The sequence below is a fragment of the Protomyctophum parallelum genome (genome assembly GCF_964188405.1).
Source record: "Protomyctophum parallelum genome assembly, chromosome: 3".
Classification (NCBI taxonomy): Eukaryota; Metazoa; Chordata; class Actinopteri; order Myctophiformes; family Myctophidae; genus Protomyctophum; species Protomyctophum parallelum.
The window spans coordinates 2,609,495-2,622,977 of record NC_139698.1 but is presented as its reverse complement, the minus strand read 5'-3'; the positions used below and the strand labels follow the sequence as shown (position 1 = coordinate 2,622,977).

Genomic DNA, 13,483 nt, shown 5'->3' with positions numbered 1-13,483 from the left:
AACGTGAGAACGAAATTAAGGAAGGATCAGCTGTTTGCGATCACTTTATAAATGCCGTGGCGACGTGGGTGTACTACGAAACCTGCACTCGAATCTGTGGCAGATTTTACACTCGATTGATAAATGAGGGCCTAAATATCAACACTCAAACCACCGAGCAGAACAGACAGTAAATATCAACACTCAAACCACCGAGCAGAACAGACAGTAAATACCAACACTCAAACCACCGAGCAGAACAGACAGTAAATATCAACACTCAAACCACCGAGCAGAACAGACAGTAAATACCAACACTCAAACCACCGAGCAGAACAGACAGTACATCTGCATCCTATGGAGGGTGGAAAAACCTACGAGGAGCCCCAGGGCACCGCCGTCCAAAACTCAGAAAAGGTAACCGAGGGTTCCGAAAGGGGCTAACCGTCTGACGGGCCTGGGTCAACACACTCCCAGTACGACCACCGGGTGGGAGAGTGACCACCATGTATGTATGTATGTCATTGTATTATATCTAACATACATATTCACATTACAGGGCCGGTGCTGGAGACAAGCTATACCACTGATCTAACATACATATTCACATTACAGGGCCGGTGCTGGAGACAAGCTATACCACTGATCTAACATACATATTCACATTACAGGGCCTGTGCTGGGGACAAGCTGTACATACTGATCTAACATACATATTCACATTACAGGGCCGGTGCTGGGGACAAGCTGTACATACTGATCTAACATACATATTCACATTACAGGGCCTGTGCTGGAGACAAGCTATACCACTGATCTAACATACATATTCACATTACAGGGCCGGTGCTGGAGACAAGCTGTACGTTGGAGCAGTTGACAGCCGTCCAGTGGTGGTGGTAATGCCCCTTTTCTTTAGTTTGCTGTTTCTATTTCTTTGTGGGTTATTTGAGTTGTGTTTTGCCGCATTACCGACACCCTGGGCCGGTGGCCTGCCCAGCTTCTCTCTCTCTCTCTCTCTCTCTCTCTCTCTCTCTCTCCAGTACTGGAGGGATATCCCTGTAGTTATGCACTTAGTAGTCACCAACCCTTTTAGTCTCAGCATCTATTTCTATTGTTGATTGTTGAACAAGTCCTATTGGTTTCCTTTGATTAATGCTATTATTGCTGAATAAATACTTTTGTACATTTTGTTACACACGTTTCTGCCTGCCTTTCATATTTTATAACCAACCTGTTCCCTGTGTGGAGTCATTAAGTGCTCCGGGTGTTCAGTGTTAGATCTCAGTATAGCCTAAATATTCCCCAGGTGGCGTAGTTGGCTGTAGGTGAATCCATATCACCCTGTCACACATGGACCATTTAGTTGGCTGTAGGTGAATCCATATCACCCTGTCACACATGGACCATTTAGTTGGCTGTAGGTGAATCCATATCACCCTGTCACACATGGACCATTTAGTTGGCTGTAGGTGAATCCATATCACCCTGTCACACATGGACCATTTAGTTGGCTGTAGGTGAATCCATATCACCCTGTCACACATGGACCATTTAGTTGGCTGTAGGTGAATCCATATCACCCTGTCACACATGGACCATTTAGTTGGCTGTAGGTGAATCCATATCACCCTGTCACACATGGACCATTTAGTTGGCTATATAGGTGAATCCATATCACCCTGTCACACATTTAGCATTTAGCCTTCCGTAGATTTCCAACAATGTATTAGTGATGTCCTAATGATGTCCTAAATGTCAACCAGAGCCTGTCTTTCATTCCTATTTCTGACCTCAAATGTGTTTTTCAACAAAATGATGCTCATTGCAGGGACAGACACATGTGCACTAATAATATTACATTAACACTATTATAATAACAACAGCACAAGAATAAGGATAATGTATTATTAGTATTTGTTTATAAAGACATGTAGACAATACACTTTAAAAAGTAAGCTATGGGAAAATAAAGTGGAACAATAACATTTTAACAAGACTTTGGTTCAGTGTATTTCAATAAAGTGTAATAATAAATAAAAACAAAAACAATAAAAAACATACAGTATATATTGGAATGGCATTGATTATTTGGCAATCGTGAATAAAAACATTTACCGTAAATATAAAACATTTCCCAGAAAAGGGCGTAGCAGCGCAACCAGCGCTGTCAGTGAACCAACCAACCGCCAACTGTTTTACACAAGCGCCCGGAGTCCAGCTGGACCAATCGAATCGTGTCTTCCTCTGGCGTGGGAATAACAGCAGATCTACAAGCCCACAGCGCGTGGCGGGCTCAGTGACGCGCCGTGAGCTTGTAGATCTGGAGAAAATGTCTGCGGCCATAAGGTGCTGCCAGACTTACTAAAGAGCCGCGCACGTTCTCGGCTGCGAGTAGCTTCTTTTTCCGGGTTTTTAGACCGCTGGTGGACGGAAAAGAAGCTACACTTCCGCCGACTAGTTGCGCGACGGCCAGAATCCCGGAAACGCTCTCCTCCGCGTCAGTCGTCCGCGGAGGTGGAGCTTAATTTCCATCCAGCCGCTGTCTAAAAACCCGGAAAAAGAAGCTGCCACAGCTTCTTCTGTCCGCGGCTGTCGGACGTTTTGCGCTTAGGTGTGGAAACAGTGATACGAGACGACACGCCAATGGTTCAGTGTGGTCACGTCCACTTGTTTACAACAGGGTCCACCATTTTTGCAACTAAACAGTTTTAACCACCAACTTAAGGTCATGTCACACCAATGCAACTCCTTGCAACTGCCATTGGGGATAATGCCATTGTGAAGTCAACTTGGAGAAATGGAGAGCAAAGGGTTAAATCTAGACTGACACTCATTGCCACTGACACTCAGCTGATTGTCACTCACTCACTCCCCAATTGCCTGACCAATCAGCGTCTGTGCATTCGCTGCACCTGAGAGGAGGGCGTTGGCCAAACACAGGAAGGGAGGAGGAAAGAGGAATCCTACACAAACCTCCATGAGAAACAGCAGTGTGCCTCCAAACAGGAGCAACACACACTGAGACAGCAGAGCAGAACGGTGCTGCCATATAAATGAGAAACAGCAGTGTGCCTCCAAACAGGAGCAACACACACTGACACAGCAGAGCAGAACGGTGCTGCCATATAAATGAGAAACAGCAGTGTGCCTCCAAACAGGAGCAACACACACTGACACAGCAGAGCAGAACGGTGCTGCCATATAAATGCTGGAGAGACAGCCGGTGAGAGAGAGAACTGTTTACTTGTGACAGATCATGCCAGTTCATGGACATTGTTTGTTGTTGTTGTTTGTGATGACTTGAGTTGAAGTTAAAGGAAACATGATGGCCAATTGGACATGAACAATGAACGAATGATTATTTGATTTAAAATACATTTGAATTGATTATTGATTGATAAAAATGTTTCAATTATACTAATTCATTCAGGTTATTTAATTTACATTTCATGAGTTTATTATGTTTAAAACAGTTTAAAAACGAATTGAGTAGAAATGAATTGATTTAGAAATGAGTTGATTAAGAGACACTAAGTAAAAATGATATTTACAGGTGTTTAAAGCATGTAAAGTATGTATTGATGAATGTGCATTATACTTACATTAGTTATTTTTTATTTTCCCTTTAAGGTTTTTCACCTTACCCACTTACCGCTTACTCAATGCCCATGCATGTGTACAACTGTACTCAACTACAAACAAAGTAAAGAAGAGTTAAAAAGAAGGAAACTGTATGTGGTCATTGTATGAGTGAAACCCAGTTAATATCTCCATATGGTCTGTGCCATCCCTTTGAGTGAAACCCAGTTAATATCTCCATATGGTCTGTGCCATCCCTTTGAGTGAAACCCAGTTAATATCTCCATATGGTCTGTGCCATCCCTTTGAGTGAAACCCAGTTAATATCTCCATATGGTCTGTGCCATCCCTTTGAGTGAAACCCAGTTAAAATCTCCATATGGTCTGTGCCATCCCTTTCAATCAGTGGTGTGGTTTGGGCCTGGGCTCTTGGCTCTTACAACCCACAACGAACCACGCAGGACGCAAAGCCAACGCAGAAATACAACAGCAATTAGCAATTGTGTAACGGTCAGATATTTCTATCACTGCTACTAATTATTTAAATCACGGGTTGTGAATGATCTCCTCTTAGGATACAACTGATAAAGTGGAATGTAATGAAAATAGCCTAAATAAGCAGCAGAAAACACAGTCAGAAACAAAGCTCACGTCAACCTTTTATCTAGTAATCAAAGCAACAGTTATACAGAGTTGAATGAATGAATAGTGAATGTCCGTTTCTCGCGCACACACGCACGCGCTCCCTTATTGTTTTGTATTGTTCCGTGTTTCCAAACAAAGTCTGTTTCTCTCCAAGCGTTCCTTCCCGCACGTAAAAGTCCCTCCAAAGCAAAGTAAATGATGTAAAAGAAACTTAATCCATCCCAGAAGCGAATGTAATCCAAATCAATGTAGGCTACTCCAAAATAAGAGGAAGTCCCAAAACGCCGATCCTCGCGGGACGTTGAAATAAATAAAAGATGAACCATCTCACCCGTTGCAGGATGTCTTGAGCCTCCTCATAAAGTGAGCGTAATCGTTCGTGTAGCTATAGCTTTCTGGGATGGATTAAGTTATACTATATTCCCACTATATTCTGTGCTGTCTATTGTGTGATTTTGTTATTATTTGGGGGGTTTTAAAGACTATGTTTATGATTTGATATATTTTGAGTGACATGGGTCTGGAGTTAGACTGACGCCCATAAAGTAGGCGTTGGTTACCGGCCTGATGGAGACCTTAGAGAGACAGACAAACAAACAGGGAGTCTACGAGGGACCTGGACACGTTTGTTCTCTAAACATCTCTACTATACAGTGAATTCATATCACTGGTCAGAAACAAACCGGTTATTAGCCAATGGATATACAGTGTGGACAACAAAACATTGTACGTTTTGGGTCTGAGACGCTACATTTCAGCAAACGGTGGTCCGTGGCAAATAATGGACCCTGATATGAAAAGGGTTGAAAACCACTGCTATAATGCTCGCTTTAGAATTCAGCATCTGTCTGTATACCATATCTGTGAAGATATGTGGTTACTTTAAGAATAGTTTCACTGAGTTTCATCTGTCTAGATACCATATCTGTGAAGATATGTGGTTACTTTAAGAATAGTTTCACTGAGTTTCATCCCTGACCCTCAAAATAAAGGTCTAGACACCTTATTTGTTCATTTAAGTGCAATATTGGCTGAGAGATAGTGAAAGTAGATTTTTCGATAATGGTGGCACTAATTTGCATAACAATGGTAGCTGGGACACAACTTTTTAACATTCATTAATTTCATTCCAAATGTAGGCCTACAGCTGATACTGACTGAATATACAATTTTCACCGATTTGAGGTATAGTGCAGACTTTTGGCTACACTATATAATCTATCTATATATAGATTTGAGGTACAGTGCAGACTTTAGGCTACAGAAAGAGGTATAGTGATTTGAGGTACAGTGCAGACTTTAGGCTACAGAAAGAGGTTTAGTGATTTGAGGTACAGTGCAGACTTTAGGCTACAGAAAGAGGTATAGTGATTTGAGGTACAGTGCAGACTTTAGGCTACAGAAAGAGGTTTAGTGATTTGAGGTACAGTGCAGACTTTAGGCTACAGAAAGAGGTTTAGTGATTTGAGGTACAGTGCAGACTTTAGGCTACAGAAAGAGGTTTAGTGATTTGAGGTACAGTGCAGACTTTAGGCTACAGAAAGAGGTTTAGTGATTTGAGGTACAGTGCAGACTTTAGGCTACAGAAAGAGGTTTAGTGATTTGAGGTACAGTGCAGACTTTAGGCTACAGAAAGAGGTATAGTGATTTGAGGTATAGTGCAGACTTTAGGTTACAGAAAGAACCATTTTCAAGATAGAAAGGTCATCTTGGTCTTAAATTTAAGCTTAAAGGACAACTTTAGTTTTTTTCAACCACGGTTCATGTTTTAGGTTGTTATTAGAGAAAGTAAAAGGTGAGTGTTATTTATTTTTTACTGCATCCCAAGAAATTACATCTGGCCACAAAAGATCACAGGATCTAAACCACAGTCCAACCGACCAACTTCAAAGTTGGCATGCACATTGCTGCTGACCGCAGGGACATTTATATTACATTTATATTACATTTATATTACATTTTCATGCACGTTGCTGCTGACCGCAGGGACATTTATATTACATTTATATTACATTTTCATGCACGTTGCTGCTGACCGCAGGGACATTTATATTACATTTATATTACATTTATATTACATTTTCATGCACGTTGCTGCTGACCGCAGGGACATTTATATGTCCCGTGTCACGTTTTGTATGGATAGGTAGTTGTCCAGAACCACCTACAGTATGTAGGCTCATACATACTGTACTGTAGGAATTGGCGTAAGTATAGTATAGTATAGTATAGTATAGTATAGTATAGTATAGTATAGTGTAGAGCAGGAGTGGACCTGGTGAGACGTAGGAGGGGCCCGGACAGGAGACAACCCACAGAGTCCCTCCATGTGTCAGAAGTGTACCTCCCAGCCCTGGCAGAGTAGTTCCAACAGATTGTGTGCCCCTGGTTTTTCCCTTGTGGGACTGATTGAGGGTAGCTACTGGGACGTAATTTTTATGTAAAATATATTTTTTAAAGCTGTCTTTCATCAACTGAACAACTTCTTGGCACTAGACAATGGCTTTGATACCTTCTGCCACGCTTTGTGTGCTTTTAAAAACTGCTATTTTCGTTGCACGATAACAAAAATAGCAGATTTAAGTAGGATGCTTCATTCCTCCTTTCTGCAACAGACCAAGTTACACAAGGATAACAGATAAGCAGATGTGGATGGGAGCTCAGTGTACTGTATAAGTGAAGACCAATGAATGAGACAGAGGCAGCAGTTTGAATTTAAAGATATATTGAACTTTTCAAACAGAATAAACAGCATAATGACATTCAAAGAAAATAAACAATTGCAGGTGTAATGTTAGAGTCCACAGAAGACATGTAAATATGAAATGCATGCTTAAACATGTAGCTATAGGTGTAATGTTAGAGACCACAGAGGACATGTAAATATGAAATAAATGCTTAAACATGTAGCTATAGGTGTAATGTTAGAGACCACAGAAGACATGTAAATATGAAATAAATGCTTAAACATGTAGCTAGGTGTAATGTTAGAGACCACAGAAGACATGTAAATATGAAATAAATGCTTAAACATGTAGCTATAGGTGTAATGTTAGAGACCACAGAGGACATGTAAATATGAAATAAATGCTTAAACATGTAGCTATAGGTGTAATGTTAGAGACCACAGAGGACATGTAAATATGAAATAAATGCTTAAACATGTATACGGTGTAATGTTAGAGACCACAGAGGACATGTAAATATGAAATAAATGCTTAAACATGTATACGGTGTGATGTTAGAGACCTATCATTAACGTTCTCGTGTCTCCTCACACGACACGAGAACCACGGCGAACATGGGCATATTGCCAAGGCACTTCTCCAGCTGGTGAATTAAAGTACTGGTGAAATGTGTCCCTGGTTCTCTGGGACTCCTCCGACGCCCTGTTCCCCCGCAGGTTCCTCAGTGGTCTGAGGATGCTCTCGCCATCCTCAGAGTCGTCCTCATCTGGCTCCTCATTCTGGCCCACGGTCTTTGAAGACTGGATGTAGTTGTGGAGGATGCAGGTTGCCCTCACCACACTGTCGGCTGTTTCCGGGCCAGTGTAGACCCTCCAGCGTTGGGTGAGGATGCCAAAGGCCTTCTCCACCATCCGACGGGCTCTCGAGAGACGGTAATTGAAGACCCGTGAGTCTTCAGGAAGACGGCGCCCCGAATAAGGCCGGAGGAGGTGTACGGCTTCATGGGGAAGGCCTCGTCACCCACCGCCACATATGGCACAGGTCCCAACTCTGCTGCCGATGGTAGGAGAGATGGTGGAGGGATGTCCAGCTGGTCTGCCTGGAGATCTCTGCCCAGCTTGGAGTTGGCAAAAAGTCCCCCGTCACTGTTGCCACCATAACCCCCGATGTCGACACTGATGAATTCATAGTCTGCATCGACCATGGCCATCAAAACTACAGAGAAGGTGCCCTTGTAGTTATAGAACAGGCATCCGGAGTTGGGAGGGGCCTGGATTACGGCATGTTTCCCATCCAGAGCCCCGATACAATGGGGGAAGTTCCAGCGCTCCTCAAACCTCCTGGCGATGCTCAGCCACCTATCCCTGTCTGGAACAGGCATGAGTCTTTCAGGACATCCCAGATGGCCTCGCAGGTTTCCCGCACAATCTGTGCCACAGTAGATACCCCAAGGTGAAAACTTGTGGCGATTGTGGTGAAGCTGTCATCGGTGGCTAGGAATCTGCAATGACATGAGAAGGAGTATTAGCTTTTCTTACTTATCTATCCTTATGGTCACACACACAAATTTGCTTGCTTATAATATGTATGTATTTTCTATACAGGTAATGTGTAACTGCCGGGATATATAGTTATTTGAACTTCAATCATTTCCTAAGTTGAAGTTAATTTGTTATTTACTTTTCTTATTTTGTTCATCTTATTTTGAAGCTTCCTGTATTTTGTTTCACTTTTACTTTGAAACTTCCTGTTACCACACCACACTTAGCTGAGGCTGCTAGCTTCACACACCCCATTCAGTATTTTAGCTGTGACGTGAGCGCCCCCTCCTGAGATACTTCCGGGTCCAACTTTTGTGTCGCTTTTGTGTCCCCATGGAGTTATACTGTGACGCTCCGTCGGACTAAATCTGAGACGAAAACAACCACGAAAGTCTAATTTTACCGCTTTCCTCGCAACAACAAAGCTGCGCTGCTCTCCCAAATCTGACAGTGACAGGCCGTCTGCCCCACATGGAATACTATCGCCATTTTATTTTATTGTGTCAAATAAATCCTCATACTGCAAACTAGATTCAACATACTCAAGCCTGCACACATTCTAAATATACCCCAGAAATATTTTACCGATCAAATGGACTGTTGCCACCTTCAATAATAATGATAATAATAGTCTTTATTGTCTCCACATCATATATTTTTGTTGTCATGGACACTTGTACAAAACATTAATAATTCCACTCGAGTTGGAAGCATTAAGACCCATTTTAACCCTCAATGGCTTCCTTTCTGAAAAATAACGTCACTGTAAAAAGATTCACGCGTTTAGATATTCAATTTACAATGAGATGCGGACGGGAGCTGGTGCCACTTGGACCCGGACGTAACGTAGCACTACAAAATGACGTCGGACTTAAATACTGAATTCTCACACTGAGTCAGTGACAGAGGGGGAGAGACACACCCCATTCTCACACTGAGTCAGTGACAGAGGGGGAGAGACACACCCCATTCTCACACTGAGTCAGTGACAGAGGGGGAGAGACACACCCCATTCTCACACTGAGTCAGTGACAGAGGGGAAGAGACACACCCCATTCTCACACTGAGTCAGTGACAGAGGGGAAGAGACACACCCCATTCTCACACTGAGTCAGTGACAGAGGGCAAGAGACACACCCCATTCTCACACTGAGTCAGTGACAGAGGGGAAGAGACACACCCCATTCTCACACTGAGTCAGTGACAGAGGGGAAGAGACACACCCCATTCTCACACTGAGTCAGTGACAGAGGGGGAGAGACACACCCCATTCTCACACTGAGTCAGTGACAGAGGGAAAGAGACACACCCCAGCATTTGTTTGTTTGTGACTTTGTTACACTGCACAGCAAGGTATTTATATGCATCATGCACCTTTGTACTCAAAGTAAGGTTGCCTGTAACTTGCAGTTTTAGTGAACAGTTGACTGAATGACTGAAGTTGTTTATATTGTTCTGCAGCGCCTGTCACACTATGTTTGGTGTACCTGTGACTGTTTGATGATGTACCCTGAGGTTCAACTGGTTGATGCAGCCCTTTAGCGCCCTTGAGAAGCAGACTAAAGCGGAGTGAGGTACATGATTCTTTGTTTGTTTTGGTTTGGAGTCTCATTTATGATTTAATTACTTGTATTTGTTTCTGGTATGTTTTGGTGTATGATATTTGGTTACTGTGCATTTTCCCTTTTTGGTATTTTATTGGTCATGTATTGAAGTGGACTGATTTATTTTATCACTGTATTATAATTGCTATGAATAAACCATTTTATTGTTGGTTGTAATATTGAAGTGAGGAACTTAATGCACAGATGTTATTGTTGAGTGAAAGCTATGAAATTGTTTGATGTGATCATAACAGTGCTTCTGTCCTTTTATAGTTTTCACGGTGTTGTAACAAAATAAACACCCGTTGAGACCACATCGATCTTTATCATCATTTCAACTATCGAGGGCCGCTACATAATGTTTATATCACAAGATGTAGGCTACAAATCAAAATCGGATGGAAATATATAATTTGGATGTGGTGTCATAATTAAACGTAATGTCGATATGGCACGCCGACTATCAAGAAAATAAAGACACAGCACTTCATGTCAAAAAGGTTGCAGAGCCCTGATTAATAGCCTATAATTAACCTGATTAATAGCCTATAATTAACCTGATTAATAGCCTATAATTAACCTGATTAATAGCCTATAATTAGTATTGTTTTTGTGGGTGTGGTGCACGGTTTCCCCAGCAGGTTGTGCCTTTGAGTAAGGTGAGGAAGTTTGACCGTCACGGGTTAAAACAGATTGTTATAAGGTGTATTTGAATTGTTATTATTTGTCTATTCAATGCTCAAAGTTATTTGTCTTCCCAGGTTAGTGAGTGACTACTTTAAATCTTTATATTCTGTCCTGTATCCTTCTTGGCTGGGAGTAAAATAGCCTATAGCCTGTCCATATCTAAAAAGGGATTTGAAAAACAGGCTGTATAGCTTTTAGGTATTATAGGTATTGTTGGGCAACATGAACAGTGTTGTAGTCGTGGGACACTATTAAAACATGCAGTGATGCAGATGTTATTATTTAGAAACGTATGGTTTATTAATTATTATGCTTAATCTTATCCCTAAAAAATAGGCTAAATATAACATGAAATATAACACCCCTACAAATTAATGGGAAAGTTATTAATCTCAAAGTTAAAATGGGCTAAATGTCATAGCTGATAGCTGTCTTTCTTTGGAGCGCACAGAGAGGCCAATTGAATAGAACAGATGTATGTAGGCCTGTTCATCATTTTATTAAACACGCAATAGGCCAGGGGTGGGCAACTGGCGGCCCGGGGGCCACATGCGGCCCCCACCTTCACTTAATGTGGTGTGATGGCGGAGAACGCCGGTGGGAGCAGGGAGAGCGAGATTCGAATGGATGAAGATACAAGGGGGAATGAAAACAAAAGGAAAAGGTCTAAGGGAAATGGAAACAGCGTGACAAGTGATGAAAATCTGGAAGAAACACACGTATTTGGAATGAAAGCGGTATCAAAAGTGGATGGGATATTCAAGGACCAACACAGTGTGGTAAAGTTTATTGGAAAAGTGCTCGGAGAAGTGAAGTCCATTAGGGTTGCTAGAAGCGGCATTGTGATAGTCGAATGTTTCTCAGAAAGGCAAATGGTGACAGCTATGTCGAGCATTAAGAAGTTCGATGGGCACAGGATGACATGTTTTGAGATAACAGGAGGATCAAAGCGAGTGGGAGTCATAAGTGGGGTACCATTATCAATGGACATAGAACCATTTATAGATTGTCCAGATGCCGGAATTGACAAAGCTCGAAGAATGCAGCGTTTCAGAGACGGGAAAAAGGAGCCCACCCAGTCTGTCTGTCTAACGTTTTATGGCGAACTGCCTGAAAGAATATATGTGGACTATGTCACATACAAGGTCAGGCCATATGAGAGGGGACCTCTAAGATGCTTTTGCTGCCAAGAATATGGTCATGCTGCGGCAGTCTGCAGAGCTGTTAAGAAGTGTGGGAGATGTGGTGAGGTGAGCTGTTCTGGGGCCTGTAGCACACAAGAGCCAGAGTGCATGCACTGCAAAGGGAACCACTATGCAGGGGCATCAAAGTGTCCGAGAAGGATGGAGGAAGGAAATGCAAAGAGGAGCAGGGAGAATAAGGGAATATCATATGCTCACGCAGTGAAAGGAATGGAGGGAAATGATACAAGGGCAACAAAACACACAATGGAAGAGGAAACAAACAGACATGGGCAAGACATGATATGTATGGACAAAAGAAGGTTTCTCGCATTTATCGCATTTATCGCAATGGTAATCAACTGCGCGGTGGAGGTGCAGGGTAAATCCGAAAGAATTAAAATGGTACTGGACACGGCCGGGAGATTTTTGGACATTAAGGACATTAGTGGAGAGGATCTTGATGTCACACTGAGAGAAGGATTTGCACCCACTCAGACCGCTGGGTCTGGGTAGAATGGAGAATATAATTGAAGGGGAGCTAGTCGGGGTTTTGATTTATTTTATTTTATTGTCTATGTAAAGTTTACACCGAAATCCAGTTGGTGGCGGTAATGCACCTATTAAGGTATGCCAACCGCCATTAAACCCAAAAGAAGAAGAAGATTCTCCTTTCAGTCTGCAACAAGAAAGATGTGCTCTCTCTGTGCTCTGCGGTGCACAAGTGGCAGCTCACTAGCTGGCCTCTTTCAAATATTTTTAGCTGGAGCTAAGTTCAGAACTGCTGCTCTCGAAGAATTTTACTTCACTTCCTCCATGTGGCCTGCTCTCATCAAACAGCCTCCTGCAGCCTACTCCAATCCAACAAGCTGACTTCATTCCTCCCAGATGCAATGGTTGCCTCAATTCCAGCTTTCAACAGTTTGTAGGCTACTGCCATTATGAATTATTCAAACAAAATACATGCCATTTGCTCTTACTGCTGCTTCAGCCAATGCTATTTATCATGCCTGCAATCCAGCTAATGCTAACTACCATGCTGCATATACACAGCTAATACTGTCATGCCTGCAGCTAATGCTAGCTATAGCCACTATCATGCCTACAATTCAGCTAATTCTTAACTCATGCCTGCAATTTCAATTCTACCTTTATTGCTGTTTACATGATATCACAGCTAGAGCTACTGCTCTAAAAGTATAGGTTACAAAGGTAACCCCAGTTTTATATCAAGAGATAGCAGAGGAGGCAATCATTTATTTGCATGCATGTCTGTCTTGAGTCAATGAATCTCCTGTGAGCTATCAAAGTGCAGCTGTTTATTAAATATTTTCATTTCAGGTTTCAGCTGCCATAATATGTTTACCATTTGAGGTCATGCCACAGTCAGTGCTGACGCAAACATGTTCCAATGCTAACTTGATCTTTCATTTCAGGCCATGTTTCAGCTGCTGCTAAACTCATGTTTTTTATTTCAGGCCATGCTGCTGCTGCTGCTAACATGTTTTTATCATTTTAGGTCATGCTCCACTTGCTGCTGCGGCTAACATGTCATCATTTCAGGCCATGCTGCTGCT

At 42.3% G+C, this 13,483-nt stretch overlaps 1 protein-coding gene across 1 annotated transcript in view; it reads left to right on the top strand.

Annotated features, from left to right (window-relative positions):
* LOC310856065 (NACHT, LRR and PYD domains-containing protein 3-like) overlaps positions 1-7,690 on the top strand; it is a gene marked incomplete at both ends in the record, with an annotated part of 87,461 nt that extends 79,771 nt beyond the window's left edge. Inside the window, one exon of the mRNA XM_083761282.1 lies at positions 7,610-7,690. Coding sequence (XP_083617408.1) covers positions 7,610-7,690 — 81 coding nt within the window. The remainder of the gene's footprint in view (positions 1-7,609) is intronic.
* Between the last annotated feature and the right edge of the window lie 5,793 nt (positions 7,691-13,483).